The sequence below is a fragment of the Oryctolagus cuniculus genome, chromosome 10 (assembly GCF_051225735.1).
Source record: "Oryctolagus cuniculus isolate XC-2025 breed Fujian yellow rabbit chromosome 10, ASM5122573v1, whole genome shotgun sequence".
Taxonomy (NCBI): domain Eukaryota; kingdom Metazoa; phylum Chordata; class Mammalia; order Lagomorpha; family Leporidae; genus Oryctolagus; species Oryctolagus cuniculus.
The window spans coordinates 46,729,445-46,748,691 of NC_142876.1; the positions used below are offsets into that span (position 1 = coordinate 46,729,445).

General features: G+C 42.6%; 1 protein-coding gene across 2 annotated transcripts in view; it reads left to right on the plus strand.

The window, feature by feature from the left end:
* The first annotated feature begins 775 nt into the window (after nucleotides 1-775).
* DSC2 (desmocollin 2) overlaps nucleotides 776-19,247 on the plus strand; it is a 43,198-nt gene continuing 24,726 nt past the window's right edge. For both annotated transcript variants that reach the window (XM_051851318.3, XM_008261173.5), the window contains exons 1-7: nucleotides 776-1,269; nucleotides 10,761-10,845; nucleotides 12,582-12,781; nucleotides 13,718-13,837; nucleotides 16,435-16,590; nucleotides 17,009-17,153; nucleotides 18,373-18,539. In XM_051851318.3, coding sequence (XP_051707278.1) covers nucleotides 1,201-1,269; nucleotides 10,761-10,845; nucleotides 12,582-12,781; nucleotides 13,718-13,837; nucleotides 16,435-16,590; nucleotides 17,009-17,153; nucleotides 18,373-18,539 — 942 coding nt within the window. In that variant the 5' untranslated portion in view covers nucleotides 776-1,200. The remainder of the gene's footprint in view (nucleotides 1,270-10,760; nucleotides 10,846-12,581; nucleotides 12,782-13,717; nucleotides 13,838-16,434; nucleotides 16,591-17,008; nucleotides 17,154-18,372; nucleotides 18,540-19,247) is intronic.

Sequence of the window (19,247 nt, forward strand, 5' to 3'; positions counted from 1 at the left end):
CCTTTGTGGTCAGGCATGCCTGCTTTAAGTCAGTAATTGAGAAGAAGTGCAGGAGGATGAGTCAGAATGCCATGTCATTGCTTTCTGGACACACAGCTTTTGCATTTTAGAAATCCAGGCTCCGTGCTGTAGTCATTTGTCCAGTTCCAAGTGCACTTGTAATCAAAATGTAAACTATCCCATTCTTTTCCCTTCTCACTCTGATTTCACTGGAAGTCAAGAAAGAAAAACCTCTATCAGGAGAGGTTCAGGGGCCCAACTAAGAGACAAGTTGCAAGGCGGCCTGTGGTTGGCCTTGTTTGTGACAAGGAAGCTTCTTGGAGAGAATCGGTAGCTGAGGTTGGGCCATGGATCGGGTGCATTCTACGTAGCAACGCACCCTTGGTTTTGTTATTTCCCTTAGATGAGAGTCTCCAATTTCTTTTCATTTCTGCCCCTAAATTACGATTATTTTCTTGATCCTTTTCATACCGACCAAGGCATTCCTAAAAAAGAGAAGACTTTAAAGAAAATAATAAAAAAAAGTTGTGCGAACTGTATTTAGATGTCTCTGGGACACATTACCCAGTGGAGAGTGTGTAAAATCAACCTTCTACCGAGTGGACCCTAGGCAGCTGGGACAGAAAACGCAGCCTCCACAGCTCTGGGCGGGTAGTCCCAGGTCTGTCACTGCCCGCAGGGCAGGGACCTCAGCCTGCGTAGGGTTGCGGCCTGGGCGGGGCCGGCGGCCGGCGCTCCGGGGTGAGTCTTAGTACAGTCAGGGCTTCTGCGGGGCAGGGCCAGCGGCTGGGCCTGCCAGGCGGACACCGGGGCGGGGGAGATGGGGCATATAGGTGGCGTCCGCCGGTGAGAAACACCTAGCGCGGGGAGAAGGGTGGCGGCGAGAGGGAGTTCCCACCTGTCGCCCTGTGAAGAAATGGAGTCTTAAGAAAACAGCTAGGAGGGGCTCGTCGGTGTCTTTGGACGCGCCTGAGCCCCACCCTCGGCCAGAGGAAAAGCCCCTTGGGTGAGCGGCAGGCGCTTCAGAGAAACGGAGAAGAAAAGCGCCTCTCCGCGCGCTCCACCTCCTCGGCCTCGCACTCCTGCGGCGCCGCGGGCCCAGCCTGCTCCCCGGCCGCGCGGCCTTTCGCCCCGCCGCGCCCTTCCACCCCGGCTGGCCTCCAGGTGCCCCGGCCGGCGACCTGCTCCCGAACCGGCTCCATGGCGGCAGCACGACCCGCGGGCTCCCGGAGCGGAGTCCTCTGCCGGCAGCTCCTGCTGACCCTCACGGTGAGCGCCGCCGTGGGGCCACCTGCTCCGGGCACCGAGTGCACCCGATCGCGGGGTGGGGGGAGAGGGGAGCAGCTGAGGGAGCAGGCTTGGGGGTGGGGGCAGTGGCGGGCCAAGCCCGGGGTTCTGGAGCCTCGGGGTGGCCGAGGATGAAGTTGTGGGGGTGGGGTGGGGGCGCCTTGGAAGACGGTCGAGATCCCGAGGCGGGAGCTTGGCGGGTGTCTCCGCAGATACAACTTTGCGCGGGCGGACTGAGGTAGAGGCGCGGGCGGTGGACGCGCCTCCAAAACCGTGGCCTCTGGGTACGCGCCGGGGAGCTGGGTGCGCCCGGCTGCTCCTCCGCGCCCCTCGCTGGTGCTGGCGAACAACTTTCGCCCACCTCTGCCTCTGCTGGGCTCCGGGTACGGGAAGGGGGCGCCGCGGGGCGGACAGGACCGAAAGCGGGGGTCCTTGGGCACAAGCTTTTGTAGGATTTATCTTGGTGTGCCTTGATTGATTGATCTTGGGGTGAGGAGGTTCAAGGAATGGGGGATGGGAATTCGACTCTGCTTCTGAAGTCCGGAGGTGGGCGGGCCGTAGGTGACCCTCTGAGTAGTTTCCATTGTTGGGGTGTGGGGCTTCCGTCCCCGATAAATTTGGATGGGAGGGGTCGTCCCGGTCCTGACTTCTTGCCCGCCCCTGGAGGTTTCTGGATTTTTCTGCGACCCCCAGCCCCTACGCTGTCCCCTGCCCCAGCTTCTTTCCCACTTTAAGGAGCTCCACAGCGACGGCCCCTCCCAGGATCTGGGAACCAAATGGGTGGTCTTCCGGGCGAGGCAGCCCCCTCCCGAGGGGAAAAGGTCGGATCTCGCTGGGAAAGGCAGTAGGCGCGGGACTCCATTGTGGGGGAAAGCCTGGGGGTGGGGCGGGCGTGGGGATCAAAGGTGGCCCAGATCGGATTTCCCAGGTCTTCTGGGAAAAGAGAAATGGGTGTTCAGCCCCACGGCGCCCATGTCCGCGGAGCCTCCGGTGCTGGGCGCGGGTTCAGCTCCGGAGGACGAGGGGAGGAACTCGCGAACGGCAGCCGGAGGAGCCCTGGAGCCGGTGGGGGACCCGGGGTCGGAACACTCCAGACTGTCCCCTCTCCTACCTTTCTAAAGTCACGACATTGCCGTCGTCACCATTATTAGCGCGCCCTTCCCAAGCCGTTAATTTTCAGGTCAGATTCATAGCAGGCAAGGCGCCAGCCAAGTACGGGGCAGTTAACATTTTATTGTGGAGGAAACTGAGAACGGAGCAAATAACGGCCACAAATATGTTGGGGTGACTAAGAATTATGGTTAGGTTCTTAGAAAGCTGCCTTCTCTTTCTAAATCATTGGCCCATATTCTTGGAAGGAAAGGGCGTGAATCTCATTGATCTGTGTATACGCGCTGCGTATCCTCCCAGAAAGGCAAATGCGAGTGATTTCTTAGACTTCCTGGGCCTCAGGGTTTGAGAGTCCGGGAGGCAGGTAGAGAGCCGAGGCGCGCTGGGCCTGGCTAGCCGGAGACTTGGTGGCAAGCCCCCAGTTGCTCTGTGGCTCTAGTCTGTATCTGTGCATGCACCTTGCTAACAGGAAACTGAATGTCCCCAGTTGCTGTGTGGCTCTGGCCTGTGCAAAGCCTGTGCAGCCAGCCGCTGGTGGTGGTTGTGGTTGTGAGCCTCAGTGTGAGAAATGTGCAAAGACTATCCAAGTGTATTATATTAACTAAGGATGACTCTGAGGGTGGGGCAGCCTTTACCTTACCTCTTTCCCATACACCCAAGGGATCCTTCATTATCCCATAAATCAGCTTCTTCCTGCTTCCTAATATTGCCTCACCTCATTACAGGTCTTCGGCACCTGAGTGCTGCCTTCTCCCGGAACCCCTAATGACTTGTGTCTCCCTCTGGTCACCAAGGATTTCCTTTACCAAATCCCAATGCCATTTTTCATTCTTTGTACAATGGCACTTTGTAAATTGCACCATTATTCCTGAAATCAGTTCCTCTTGTTGTTATGAACTTTCTGAATATTCTGAATTTGATTCCCCATCTAGTTTTCTTTTTCTCCAGCTTTTTTTCCCATTGTGATACAAATGGTATTCAAAGTGTGAGCTCTATCCTCCTAGCACATTTCTAAGTGTTTAGTACAGCCTGTTCACTGTAAGCACTGTGTTGTGTAGCCTATCTCCGGAGCTTTTTTCATCTTGCATTGCTGAAGCTTTATACCTGTTGGACAGCAGCTCCTGTTTTCTCCCTCCCCCAGCATATCTGGCAAACACTGTGCTTTTTTCTGCTTCTATGAATTTGATTGATTTTTCTTTCTCTTTAATGCTGGTTTTCCTTGGGACTTTTTTCTAAGTCTTGACCCTTGCAATGTATAACCATTACTCAGGCCGTTTCATCCCTTTCATTACTTAAACTACTACACAGATGCAACAAATCCTCAATTTCTAATGTGAGTTGAGATGCAATTATTGAACAGTATTTTTTTAACTTTTATTTAGGAAATATAAATTTCCAAAGTACAGTTTATGGATTACAATGGCCCCCCCCATAACTTCCCTCAGTAGGTCCTTTTATGTCGGTACCTACTATGTGTGCGGCACAACATTTATTATGTTCTAAAGATTTTTTCTTTTAGTGTCTTGTATTTCAGTACTTGACACGACTATACACCTGTCCCTCAAATACAAAGTCTGGTAGCTTACGTTTCTTCCCTCACTGCTCTCCTCCCCAGTACACCATTAAATGCCATTGAGTCTGCATTAAAAGATACCTGGTAGATCATTTTACGTGTGTCACAAATACTGTCATAGTCAGTAAGCATAAATATATATAATTTCTTATACGGACAGGTATATCAGTAGAATTTATAACCGGAAGTGGAATTGACAAATAAATGTGTGAATGGCTGGGTAGTTTTGGTAGGTAGTGCCCCTCCTTCCATAAAGGTTGTATATGACTAGATAGGTATGGCAGGTGACCTATCACATCATTAAAGATACACATATTTATTAGTGTAAGACATTATATAGTAATGACCTTGAACTAGGCAGTATTTTGCCAAAATATAATATTCAATCTATACTTCATGCAGAATACCATAGAAAGCTCTAAGTAGATATAAGATCTAAGTGTAAAATGTGATACCATATATATAATAGAGGAAAACTTGATGGATTATTACTAGATTAGGAATCAAGAAAGCCTATTTATGAGTCAGATTTCAATGGACAATTTATAAAAAATAAATTATATAAATGTACATGTACGTAGTTGTCCGTGGTAACAAAACAAGCCAAGCAAAAACATAAAAAGCAGTATCAAAATGTAGTTGATAAAAATGTTTACAGATTATATTTTAAAAGGCTAATGTAATATGTAAAGACTTCGTATAAATCAAGAAAGAAAAGTTCACTGGGATTATGGCCATGAAAAACTCCCATAAAGTCATAAAATGCCTTTTACAATATAAGGAATAAGTTATCTTCACTCATCAGAAGGAAAGATGCATTAAAAACCACATTGAAATGTCATTTCAGCCTGTGGGGATGGCAAACATCCAATGGTTGGACACCATGCTGAGTAGGCAAGAATGTGGATAAACAGAAATGTTCATAAATAATTGATGGGTGGAACAAAAATCTTTATGGACTATATGGCATCATATTAAATGGAAATAGAAATAGTTTTACTTCTTCCTTTCCAATTAATGCATCTAGCCTATTTATATATTGATGCTATATTGTTTTAATTATTGAGACTTTATAGGAGATTTTAAAACCTGCTAAGACTAATAACCCTTCATTTCTCTTTTTCATACCTTTTCTGTATATTCTTTTTTTTTTTTTTTTTTAACAGACAGAGTGGACAGTGAGAGAGAGAGACAGAGAGAAAGGTCTTCCTTTGCCGTTGGTTCACCCTCCAATGGCCGCCGCGCCAGAACAGTGCGGCCGGCGCACCGCGCTGATCCGATGGCAGGAGCCAGGAGCCAGGTGCTTTTCCTGGTCTCCCATGGGGTGCAGGGCCCAAGCACCTGGGCCATCCTCCATTGCACTCCCTGGCCACAGCAGAGAGCTGGCCTGGAAGAGGGGCAACCGGGACAGAATCCGGCGCCCCGACCGGGACTAGAACCCGGTGTGCCGGCGCCGCTAGGCGGAGGATTAGCCTAGTGAGCCGCGGCGCCGGCTGTATATTCTTTTTAAAATTTCTTCTCATAGCCTTTTGAATCAACTTGCTTAATGCTAGAAAACATTTTGTTGGGATTTTTATTTGGCTCATAAAAATTTTAATGTAATTTAGAATTGACATATGTATGTCACTTTGTAAATTGCTCCACTATCGCTGAAATCAATTCCTCTTATTGTAATGAATTTTATGAATATTCTGAAATATCCAAAATAGTGTACTTTTTCTTCTCTTTTTTGGTACAAGTCTATTTTCCCCTTCTCTTTCATGCTGGACTGGAAGAGAAATGTCCTTGAGAAATGTTTTCAGGTTTTTCTTCAATAGGTTTGGCATAGTTCCTCTTAAATTTGGCATTCTTTTTATTGTTTTGAAAATGGTTTCTTATCTAACTGGTTTTGTTCATTGATATGAAGACTAGTGATTTTTATATATTATTATTTCTACTTTATTGAACTCTCTTACTGTTTTATGGTAATTTGCTTGGGGTTTCTAGGTAAATATAGGTTTTTTTTTTTTGCCTTTTCCTTTGCAATTGATATGCATTTAATATCTTCCTCTTACCTAATGTAAACTACATATGGTGACCTTGGAAAACACATCTTGTTGTTGTTGTTGTTGTTTTTTTTTGAAAGTCAGAGTTACACAGAGAGAGAGAGGAGAGGCAGAGAGAGAGAGAGAGATCTTCCATTCGTTGGTTCACTCCCCAATTGGCCGCAACGGCTAGAGCTGTGCCGATCCAAAGCCAGGAGCCAGGAGCTTCTTCTGAGTCTCCCATGCAGGTGTAGGGGCCCAAGGACTAGGGCCATCTTCTACTGCTTTCCCAGGCCATAGCAAAGAGCTGGATTGGAAGTGGAGCAGCCCAGACTAGAACCGGTGCCCATATGGGATACAGGCACTACAGGCCAGGGGGTTAACCCACTGTGCCACAGCACTAGCCCCAACACATCTTGTATTTTAAGTTAGAGGAGCTGCTTCTAGTGCTTTCCCTTTGATGTTGTGATTATGGTATACAAAAGTCAAATTGGCCGGCGCCTTGGCTCACTAGGCTGATCCTCCACCTGTGGTGCTGGGGTCCCCTGGGTTCTAGTCCCGGTCTGGGCGCCGGATTCTGTCCCGGTTGCTCCTCTTCCAGTCCAGCTCTCTGATGTGGCCCAGAAGGACAATGGAGGATGGCCCAAGTCCTTGGGCCCTGCACCCGCATGGGAGACCAGGAGGAAGCACCTGGCTCCTGGCTTCGGATGGGCGCAGCACGCCGGCCGTAGTGGCCACTTTGGGGGTGAACCAATGGAAAAGGAAGACCTTTCTCTCTGCCTCTCTCTCTCATTGTCTAACTCTGCCTGTCAAAAAAAAAAAAAGTCATATTGCAGAAGTACTCATTAATAGGATTTTTGAACCTTAAGTAATACGGGAGGCTATTGAATTTGGTCAGGTGCCTTTTGGTATCTGTGGTGGTAATGGCATGCCAGATCTGCTTTAATTCATGCTTAATGCTTCTAGGCTAAGAAAATGATGGGATTGTGAACCACAAATTCACCTCTGGCTTAACCCTGTTATGGGGGTGTAACATTAGGGTTCCAGATTAATGTGGAAAGGATCTTAGATTTTAGGTGGGCCACATACTTTGATTTCACTCCTTTTCTCTATGGAGGTTAAAGATCAGAGTCAAATCTTTACAAGTGAGAAATCATTTCTGAGATCCTCTTACTACTCTGTGTTCCAGCCTTAGCTTGAGTTTTTCTCTGGCACTTCTTTGCTATTTTGATAGCTCTTTGATGGTGTAGGATGTTTAAAATATATGTTATTTGTCATTTTCAGTTAACTGTGGCATGGGATTTTCTGAATTTCCCTGGTGGTCATTACTGGAAAGGAAAGTTGTTTCCCTGATCCATTCTCCACATCACTCAAACTTATCATATTCAAATATGAAGTTGCCTATGTAATTTATTTACTTAAAACCAATCACTGGTTTCTTACTGTCTTTACGGAAAGAAACCCACATACTTTGTTGATGTCATTTGGAATCTGTCCCACACTTACTTATCTGAGTCCATTTTAAACCTCTTCTTTCTCAAGCTACCCATGCCACCCATTCCAGGTTTCTTTTTTCAGGTCTGCATCATCCCTGGGTTGTCACATGTGTTGTTCCTATGCTTGGAATTTAAGCTCTGACTCCTCTTATCGTGGTTAAATTATTGTCATACTTAGATGACGTCACCTGGCTCACAGATGAGCTTAGTTCCTCCTGCTATCTCATAGCTCCCCATACTTGCCAATCATTGCATTTGTCTTACTACATTGAAATTATAAATGTATCTTACCCTTGGATTGAGTGTTTCATAAGGATTATGTTTACTGCTCTGTATCTGTACACAGTAGAAATTCTAAAACTATTTGTTGAGTACACAAATGAATGGATGCCCAAGATGCTGTTATCTGAAGAATTGTCTTAATGTGGATATTTCTCATCCTCCCCCCATTATTTCCTTAGTCTAAATCATCATCACCCCTTTTTTAGGTTCCTACTGTAAACTCCCAAGTAGTCTGCTGGCTTCCACTCTTGCTTCTTTGTAGCCTGTTTTTCGCACAGCTTGCAGAAAATACCATATCAGGTTATGCCACTTCACTGCCTCTGAACCTGCCATTGCTTCTCTGCCTGCACAACAAACATGGACTCCTTGCCATGACCTTTTAGACCCTAACGGATACGGCATTTGTATTCCTCATCTTCTGTTACTCTCCCCTCCCTGTACTCACTACCATGGTCCCTTCTTGTCCTTCCTGCAGCATACCAGGGGAAGCCCCCTTCCAAGGGCGAGGTTTTTTTTGCCTGTTAGGGAATTGAGTGGTTTGCTTATTCACATCATTTGGGTTTCTGGTATTCCTTTGTCACCCTCTCTGCTTTTTTCTCATAGTAGTTATCTCTCTCTGCCTTGGCACTGTGACTTTGTTTATTTTTTGTCTCTCATAATGCAGTCTTCATGAGGGCAAGGACTTCACTCTGATCACTGCTGTAGCTTTGAATTTGCTGAAGGAATAATTGGATTTGTTCTTTTACCTTGAGCTGGAATTCTCAAGATCATCTTGATTCTACTCTTATTCTCTCTCGACTCTGCAACTAGTGAAAATTCCTCTTATCTTTTAATTTCCAGTTCAAACACAGTCTCTTTGTTGTTTCTTTTCTTTCTTTTTTTTTTTTTTTTTTGGACAGACAGAGTTTGACAGTGAGAGAGAGACAGAGAGAAAGGTCTTCCTTTTCCGCTGGTTCACCCCCAAAATGGCCGCTATGGCTGGCGCGCTGTGCCGATCCGAAGCCATGAGCCAGGTGCTTCCTCCTGGTCTCCCATGCGGGTGCAGGGCCCAAGGACTTGGGCCATCCTCCACTGCGCTCCTGGGCCTGGAAGAGGGGCAACCAGGACAGAATCCGGCGCCCCAACCGGGACTAGAACCCGGTGTGCCGGCACCGCAGGCGGAGGATTAGCCTAGTGAGCTGTGGTGCCGGCCATCTTCATTGTATCTGTCTCTAACTTCCAAATGGAACACAGTCTCTTTCTTACTTTATCCTTCACATATAATTTAAATTGCAGAACTCAACTTGCCTTAATATACTAGGAAATAAAAATACTCATCCAAACTTAAATGATTTTAATTTATGTTTATGGAACTTTATAGCACTGTAATGGTAGTTAGTTATCTTGCTTTTGACGAAACACATTTGCAAAATTATAGAAAAAAGAATGTGAATCTTTTAGAAGCATCCATTGAGAAGTTTCAGATGGAACAGAATTAAATTTTAATGCTTAAGTACATGGCATTGGATTGGTTTACTATAAATCATGAACTCATGTAAAAAGTTTAAGCAAACTTTTCTAAAATGACTGTGATTTTCATTTATGAAAGTTTTTCTAAAGTAAGTTTATCGTTCAAATTATGGGCTTGTTTGTGGGGCATAATACATACATACTCTCCAAATTCATGGCAATACGTTAATGCTTCCATTTAAATGCATTGAGTTTTTTAAAGATATTTTTGATGTGGTAACTATAGTTTATAGTCAATTAAAAGTTGATTGAGGGGCCGGCTCCTGGCTCACTTGGTTAATCCTCTGCCTGCGGCACTGGCATCCAATATGGGTGCTGGGTTCTAGTCCCGGTTGCTCCTCTTCCAGTCCAGCTCTCTGCTGTGGCCCAGGAAGGCAGTGGAGGATGGCCCAAGTGCTTGGGCCCTGCACCCGCATGGGAGACCAGGAGGAAGCACCTGGCTCCTGGCTTCGGATCTGCACAGTGCCGGCTACAGCGGCCATTTGGGGAGTGAACCAACGGAAGGAAGACCTTTCTCTCTGTCTCTCTCTCTCTCACTGTCTATAACTTACTTGTCAAATAAATTAAAAAAAAAAAGTTGATTGAAACAATTACTGCCTCAGAAAAACTTGTTTTTGTTTCTCTTTTCTTATTTTCTTACCTGTGCTGCCTCCTTCATAGTTTTTAGCACTGTCTCACAGAGGTTGGTGTTGGATCCTCGCTATATTCATTTAGTCAGGGAGGTTACTCCTAAATCAATTTTTTTTGTTTTTTTTGAAGACTTATTTATTTATTTGAAAGTCAGAGTTACATAGAGAGAGAAGGAGAGGCAGAGAGAGAGAGAGGGAGAAATGTCTTCCATCCCCAATTGGGCACAACTGCTGGAGCTGTGCTGATCCGAAGCCAGGAGCCAGGAGCTTCTTCCGGGTCTCCCACGTGGGTGCAGGGACCCAAGGACTTGGACTATCTTCCACTACTTTCCAGGCTATAGCATAGAGCTGGATCAGAAGTGGAGCAGCTGGGACTCGAACTGGCACCCATATGGGATGCCGGCACTTCAGGCTGCGGCTTTACCCAATATACCACATGCCGGCACCAGATCCATTTTTCATTATAGCAAACAAAGCCTCACAAAACATGTCATTCTCTGAATGTACACTCTTTGTGAAGTAGAGAGCTATGACTCTTCGTTTATCATTTTATTCTTCTTCTCGATGTAATATTTTTCTAATTTCTTACTCCAGTATGCCTTTTATGTTGGTTATTATGTAAATGTATTTGTTATCCGTTATCATTAATTACATGTTTTGGCTTATATTTTTATTAACATTTTATTAACCAATCAACTATATTTACTTAATATACAATTAGTATCTGTATAAATATTATATCCTGTATCATATTTACATTATATGTTATATTAACATTTATAATTTATATATGCTAGAGCAACATTAAAAGGACCTTTTAATTCATAGTATTCATTTGACTTTTTTCTAGGTATTAACACTTGCCTGTGATGCATGCAAAAAAGTGACCCTACATGTTCCCTCTAAACTAGATGCTGAAAAATTTATTGGTAGAGGTGAGAAACTACACAATATGTAATACATCCTACTTTGGTATGATCTATTAAAATTAGCTTTTTTAAAAAATGGTAACTGTATTGGGACTAATAGTTAAAATTAATACAGTATGTATCAATTGTACTGTGTCATCACAATGAAATAAATATTGTTCTTGAAAAACCCCAATGATAAGACAATTTAACTTGAATAATTATTAGCATTTATGTTAGATGAAGAATAAAATATATGTGATATAAGTGTACATGTTTCTACAAAATTGAGAAATAATATTAAAATTGCTTCTTGAATTTTAAAGATATTGTTTTGGAATGTTCATCCTAAAACATTTGGCATCTTACTGCTTATTTTTTTTAATTATTAAAAGAATTATTTATTCATTTATTTGAAAGGCAGAGTGACAGGGAGAGAGAGAAAGAGAGAAAGGGAGGGAGAGAGGAGTGAGAGGTGTGGGGGGGTGGCTTCCATTTTCCACCCACTGGTTCTCTTCCCAAATGCCTGCAACAGAGAGGGCTAGACAAGGCCAAAGCCAGGAGCCAGCATTCCTCCAGGTCTGCCACATGGGTGACAGGGACACTCGTAACTGAGTCATCTGCTGCTCCCTTCTGACACGCATTAGCTAGAAGCTGGATCAAAAGCAGAGTAGCTGGAACTCAAGCTAGGCACTCACATATAGACTATGGACGTTCCAAGAAGCGGCTTAACCCACTGCACCACAATGCTCTGCACACCCTTTAAACATTGTTTTTAAGCAGTTAATTGGTTTTACATAACTTAAATGTGTAAGAGAATATGAAACCAATGAAAACACAGAATATGAGGGTAATTCAAAAGCTTTGAGGAAAATTAAAAGATAAGTTAATTTTGGTGCAAATTTTGTTTTGAAATTTATGCATAGCTTTTTCATAATATGCTTTTCCACGAACTTCTTGAAGTATCTTCATAGGGTGACTATTTTATGACATAAAATGTTTTGTAATTTTTTAATTTAATAGCTGCCTCTTTTGATTTGATAGATTCTGTTCACCTTATTTCAGATGTTCTTATGTGTTACTGCAGTATGAGTTCATTTGATAAGGAAATGTTTCCATGTTGGTCTAAATATTCAAACACTGTAGTTCACATGCCTTTATTTCAGGACAAATGTCTCCTTTAAAATCATGTGGAATGGAGGGTGGGTGCTGTGGCACAGCTGGTTAGGTCGCTGCTTGGGAAACTTGCATCCCACATTAGAGTGTCTGGGATCTAGTCCTGCCTCTACTTCCCATCCAGCTTCCAGCTAATGCATACCCTAGGAGGCAGCAGGTGATAGCTCAAGTCTTTGGGTCTCATCTGCATACATGGAAGACCTGGGTGGAGTTCCTGGCTCCTGATTACAGTCTGGCCTAGTCCTGACTGTTGTGAGCATTTGGGTGAATGAACTAGCAAATGGAAGATCTCTTTCTCTCTCTCTCTCTCTTCCTCCCCCCATCCCTCCTTCCTCTCTCCCTTTCTCTGTCACTGTGCCTTTCAAATAAATAAAGAAATATAAATTTAAAAGGATGTGAATTATGCATTAGAAATAATATTTGTGTTTAAGCACAACTTAATTAATCATATAGTCTTACTTGTCCTTTTAAAAGGTGAAATTTACAAGTGTAATTGTAATTAATTTTCAGTTCTCCCTATATATATAGATTGGTTTTTTTCTAGTGAATGCTGTTTTACTATGTCTTGCTGTGTATATTTTTTACAGTTAACCTGAAGGAGTGTGTTAAATTTCCAAGTCTAATTCATTCAAGTGATCCTGATTTCCAAGTTTTAAAAGATGGTTCAGTCTTTACAACAAATGCTATTATTTTGTCCCCGGAGAAGAGAAGTTTTACCATATTGCTTTCCAACACTGAAAACCAGGAAGAGAAGGAAATATTTGTCCTTTTGGAGGATCAAACAGAGGTATACACAACTATATAAAAGAAAGTATAATAATGTTTTCTTCAGGTGTAAGTAGCATTACCAGGGAAGATGTGGAATCAGAGGGGTATAGTAGAGTTGGTTTGAAGAAGAATGAAACTCATGAGACAACTTCATAGTATTTAAATAGAAGAGAGTTGTGCAACATAGGTTATTAAGCTTTATCATTCTTTTTCATTTGAGACAATAAAGGAAAAGCTGGGATAAACTACAGCATAAGAATTTGAGATTAGACATGCAAAAGCATCTGTTGTTCTTTACCATAGAATGGATTTCCAACAACCAAGTTTTGAAACTGTCTCTTTGGACAAAGACTTTATTCTCATGCCTTTTAGTATGCTTTGTAGTTTTAGAAAATAGATGATTGTATTGTAGGTGGAGGTTTAGATCATGCGCATGCTTATTGTATTATAACACCTAAGACCAATATGATTTCTGGTCAACCAGTGGCCATTCCTCACTGTAGTAGTTTGAGAGTTATCACTATGTTTCTCTCCTCATTCTGGCACAGATCTCTCTGTTGGTTCCCTGGCTCTGCCTAGCTGGTGAGTGGAAGATGCTTGTGCTAAGTTTAGAAGGTTATTGTCTTGCCGTATCTCTCCTCCCATGCTTTTGCATGGCAATGGGCAGCTCTGATTTTCTTCGTTAAGTTTTGCTTCTCAGCTTCTCATTCCATCTCTCTTTCTTCCATATTTCCACCAAGTTACTTTCTCAAGAGGATGTTACGATGACAGTTACAGGGGCTGTTTCTGCATCATCCTTTTTGCCATGTTGATGTTTACTTTGGTATCAAGCACTTCCATGGTGTTATATGGCCCCCTGCCAAGCCTCACGCAGGGAGAAAGATGTATCAGAGTTCACTGTTTGAGAATAAAATAGTCATTGATTTTAATTTTATCTTCTGTCTTCTAAATTGAGGTACCTAACCAAACGCTTTCTAAAGAGAAAGTTCTGCGACGTACCAAGAGAAGATGGGCTCCCATCCCTTGTTCAATGCAAGAGAATTCTTTGGGTCCTTTCCCCCTGTTCCTTCAGCAGGTACAGTTTACTTTCCCTCTGTTTTTATCTTCAGAATTTTGGTACTGAATATGCAGTTTTTGAAACATAGTTGTTTATGAATATATGAGTGAATGGGCATGTCTATGTTTCAATATTTTCATGTAAATATATGTATATATATCTTTATATCTGCATAACACTGTTTTTTGTGCTGCTTTATTCATACAAAGGCCATTTATACAACTGTAAAACTTATCCGGCATTCTCAAATGCATTTCCTTAATGAATCTTTCTATTAACAGGAGTATTACAGTCTGCACATAGCCTGAGGAATCCCAAAATATCTCCCGTAATAATGGATAAAAACACAGATAAAAGGCCAAGTGCCACAGAGAGAAAGGCACATACACCTCTATTGCTTATTCCTGAGTCCACTTCTTTTTTTTTAAGATTTTATTTATTTATTTGAGAAGTAGAGTTACAGAACAAGAGAGGGAAAGACAGAGACTGAGAGGTCTTCCATCTGCTGGTTCACTCCCCAAATGGTCTCAACGGACAGAGCTGGACCAATCTGAAGCCTGGAGCTAGGAGCTTCTTCCGAGTCTCCCACGTGGATGCAGGGGTCCGAGGACTTGGGGCATCTTCTGCACTTTCCTAGGCCAATAGCCGAGAGCTGGATCAGAAGAGGAGCAGCTGGGACACCGACCGGTGCTCATGTGGGATGCCAGCACTGAGGCAGAGGCTTAGCCTACTATGCCACAGCGTTGACCCACTGAGTCCACTTCGTACATCACACTGCACCCACCTTTTCTCTTTCTCCTTTTTTTGGAAGTTTTAGAGGCAATCCTGTTAAACCTCCTTGTCTCCTTCCATTGTGAGTGGCTACGGCCATTTAATCTATGACTTGACTTTCTTTTCCCTCAGTTCCTGAAATGGTTGTAGAATTCTCCTTTATACCCTACCAACAATTGTAATACAGTTCAGAGAAGATCATGTTAAAGTTGAGAAAGAATTGTTTGGTAATTATTCTATTAATATTGGTTTGAAGAGGGTCAAGATCTTACTGTGGCAGGCGTCATGGAACAGCAGCCCCCCAACACCTGTATCCTATATTGGAATGTCTGAGATCAGGTCCTACCTCTACTTCCAATCCACCTTCTTGCTAATGCACCCGGGAGGTAGCAGAATGTAGCCACAGTGTTTGGGTTTCTGTCACCCATGTGGGAAACCCCAGTAGAATTCCTGGCTCCTGACTTTGGCCTGGACCAGCCTCTGCTGTTGTGGACATCTGGGAAATGTACCACTGGATAGGAGCTCTCTCCTCTCGATTTCTCCACTTGTTACTCTTCCTTCAAACAAATAAGTAACTACATAAAATTCTGTTATATAAAAAAGATCTTACTGAGAGAGTGAAAACAGCTTGGGAAAAAAATTGCTTTTTGAATCAAGGACCAGAATATCATCCTGGCTGGGGTATTATTCAGTTTTTTATTTTCTCATATATATATATATTTTTTCACTCGGCTCTTATGAGTGAAGATGCTGAGAAGTAATAAAAATTCATAAGGAAAACATATTCTAATTTTAAAGATTTTTTTTTTAATGTGATAGAGTTACAGATAGAGAAGGAGAGACAGATAAAGATCTTCTATCTGATGGTTCGCTCACTCCCTAGATAGCTGCATTTGCTGGGGCTGGTCCAAGCCAAAGCCAGGAGTCAGGTGCTTCATTTGGGTCTCCCATGTGAGTACAGGGGCCCAATCACTTGGACCATCTTCTACTGCTTTCCCAGGCACATTAACAGGGAGCTGGATTAGAAGTGGAGCAGCTGGGACTCCAAGTGGTGCCCATATGGGATGCTGGCAGCAGCTTTACCCGCTATACCACAATGCCAGCTTCTACTCTAAGTTTTGACCCTGCAGCTAATATACTTTAAACTCAGTGTCTTAAATATTATGTGCATATAATTAAAATTCAATCTAAAAAACTGGACAACAGAATAATATTTTTATGCTCAAAATACTTCATTTTCTAAGACAAGAAAAGTCTTAAATACTTGGTCCACATAGGTACATTCAGCCTGTATGTATTCTTTACTTATTCAAGAAAACTGAGGTGGCAGGGGCTGGCAATGTGGCGTAGTGGGTTAATCTTCTGCCTGCGGCAGCGGCATCCCATATAAGCACTGATTCTAGTCCCAGCTGCTCCTCTTTCAGTCTAGCTCTCTGCTGTGGCCCGGGAAGCAGTAGAAGATGGCCTAAGTGCTTGGGCCCCTGCACCTGCGTGGGAGACCAGAAGAAGCTCCTGGCTCCTGGCTTCAGATCGGCGCAGCTCCAGTTTTTGTGGCCATTTGGGGAGTAAACCAGAGGACAGAAGACCTTTCTCTCTATCTCTGCCTCTCAAGTAAATAAAGAAAACTAAGATGGCATTACATACTTTTGCTCATGGCTGATTTTTGCAATTTCTCAATTATTAGGTGTCCTAACTCTATTGCTGTCTTTCCTTTATGCGTAATAATAAATTAAAGCAGCAAATATTTTGTAATAAAAATAGCAGCACCATGTCATTACATAAATACACAGATGAAAGTTGTGCTGAAATAAAAATTTGTCTCATGCTTATTATGTCTACTGTAGATTCAATCTGACACAGCACAGAACTACACTATATACTATTCCATAAGAGGACCGGGAGTTGACCAAGAACCTCTGAATTTATTTTATGTGGAGAGAGATACTGGAAACCTGTATTGTACTCGTCCTGTGGATCGTGAGCAATACGAGTCTTTTGAGGTAAAGTCTAGCATTTATATTGTATTAGCATTTATTAACATTGGCCTTTTCATTTCATTTGCCCTTTTCTGTTTTCTTTGTAGTCAGTGTTCTGGCTATAGCTGATAGCACAGAATAGACAAGTCTGCTTTGGAAAAATTAGTAATAAAAACCATTACACTCATGAAAATACAGAGCAATTAAATGGAAATTAACATGATCTAAGTTATTATATTAGATAAATTTAAACACAAAATGCTGTCACACCACAAAATCAGCTACCTCTTGGCAATGAAGCTATGACCACACCCAAACAGTAACAGACAGTGAGACTCATCACGGTGCTGAAGAGTCTCCAAGTCAAAGCCAAAGCTAGTTTGAACCGTATCTTGTTTTAAAAGTTATTTTCACTTTTCTCTTTATTTTACTCTCTTCACAGCTCATTGCTTTTGCATCAACTCCAGATGGGTACACACCAGAACTTCCACTGCCCTTACCAATCAAAATAGAGGATGAGAATGATAACTACCCAATTTTTACAGAAACAACTTATGTTTTTACAGTTTTTGAAAACTGCAGAGTGGGTGAGTATCTACTTTAGCAATATGTGACAACTTGAATGTGATTAACTCACAAAATGAGCTTCATTATGGCTGTCAGGAAGCACCACAGCCTAGGGGCATGAACAAGGGAGTATGGGTAAGATTTTGCTCAGCCTTGAAATACCTGTGAGACCCTGAGCAAGTTTTCTAATCTTCACAAGCCGGAGTTTCCTCATCAGTAAAATGGGTCATCGCTATGCCAGATTTTTATGAAGATTAAATGAAGCAGAATACACATGGAATACCTAGCACAGCACTTCAAAAATCAGTTAATAAATGTTACTTTGCTTCCTGTGTGAAATAAAACAAATACTTTTTTAAAAAAAATTGAAAGGCAGAGTTACAGAGAAAGAGTTAGAGAGTGAAAGATCTTCCATCCACTGGTTTACTCCCAGAATGGCTGCAACAACCAAAGCCAGGAGCCAGGAGTTTTTCCAGGTCTCCCACATGGGTGTGGGGATCCAAGTGCTTGGGCCATCTTCCGCTGCTTTCCCAGGCGCATTAGCAGGGAACTGGATTGGAAGTGGAGCAGCTGGGACAAAAACTGATGTCCATATGAGATGCTGGCATCACAGGTGGTGGCTTCATCCACTAAGCCACAATGCTGGCCCCAAATAAATACTTCTAAGAGAACATAATAAGTCTTTGAGCAATTGGAGACACAGACTTGAATGTATCTACTTACGTTCTCTAGTGATTGAATGGTTTACAATATCGTGGGCATGACCATAGAAGTCATTGAGAGTAATACAAATGTTTTGTCAATCTTGTGAAATGATCCATCTTAACTGGAAGCCTGGATGCAGTTTTTCAGACTTCCTGTCCAATGACATAATGGAAGCAGGGCTTCCTAGACAAAACAGATTCGTATGGCCAACTAATTGCAGACTGACAGAAAAAGCTAAAAAATATTTAGAATTCTTTACTTACAAAATACAAATGTCATAGAGGGGTAGTATTAATATTTTTTAAAAAATCATGCATTAAGTAAATATAGATATGATTACCAAATTCAAAATGGTAGGGTGCTAGGATATTTAAAGGATGGGGTAGCTTGTGTAGGGGTCACACACAAAAGCCTTGACTCTACTATATAAAATGTGATGTGGAACTTTTCTGAGATCAGGGGAGATGAGTGACGCAAAGAAGAAGTTGAAAATGTGGAAGTTTTGGAAATTAAAGAGGATTTTTCTGTATGCAGGTTCTACTGTGGGACAGGTATGTGCAACTGACAAAGATGAGCCTGACACGATGCACACACGCCTCAAGTACTCTATCCTTGAGCAGCTGCCGAGGTCACCCACCTTGTTCTCCATGCATCCACACACGGGTGTGATCACCACATCGTCATCTCAGTTAGACAGAGAGGTAACTCAAATATTAATACATAAAACTTGATTATATTATAGCTATGTAGTAGTACCTTTATGTCTCTGCTTATCAGCCAGAGATGTGTTTTTGAAAAGCATGTTGTAAACTTTATTTTAGAAAAATTATTTTATTAATATTTTAATACTTATTGACTGGAGTGGGCATTTGGTGCAATGATTTGAGACACTGCTTGAGGATTCCTGTATCCTGTATGGAAATGGCCAGAATGGAGTCCCAGCTCCACTCCCAATTCCAGCTTCTTGCTAATATCCACGAGGGAGGCAGCAATGATGGCTCAAGCAGTTGAGTTCCTGCCACCCACTGTGGGAGACCCAGAGTGAGCTCCTGGCTCCTGATTTCAGTCTGGCTCAGTCCCAGCTCTTTCAGGCATTTGGAGAGAGAACCAGTAGATGAAAGATCTTTCTCTCTCTCTTTCTCTCTCTGTGTGTTTCAAATCAAATGAAAATTTTAGAAGCTATTTACTGATAATATTATTTTAAGTATTTACTAGAGGTCATTAAATAAACTTGCAGTGTGTTAATTCTGAAATAATAATTTATTCTCCTGAATATTATGGTAATGGGAAGTGTTCAATACAGAAAGTTTGCCTTTTGGGAATGTGCAGAAATTTGTCATCTACGGAGACAGGAATGCTTCTCTTTTGTGTCTGTATCACTTTTTTTCAACAATATCATCTATTTTTTT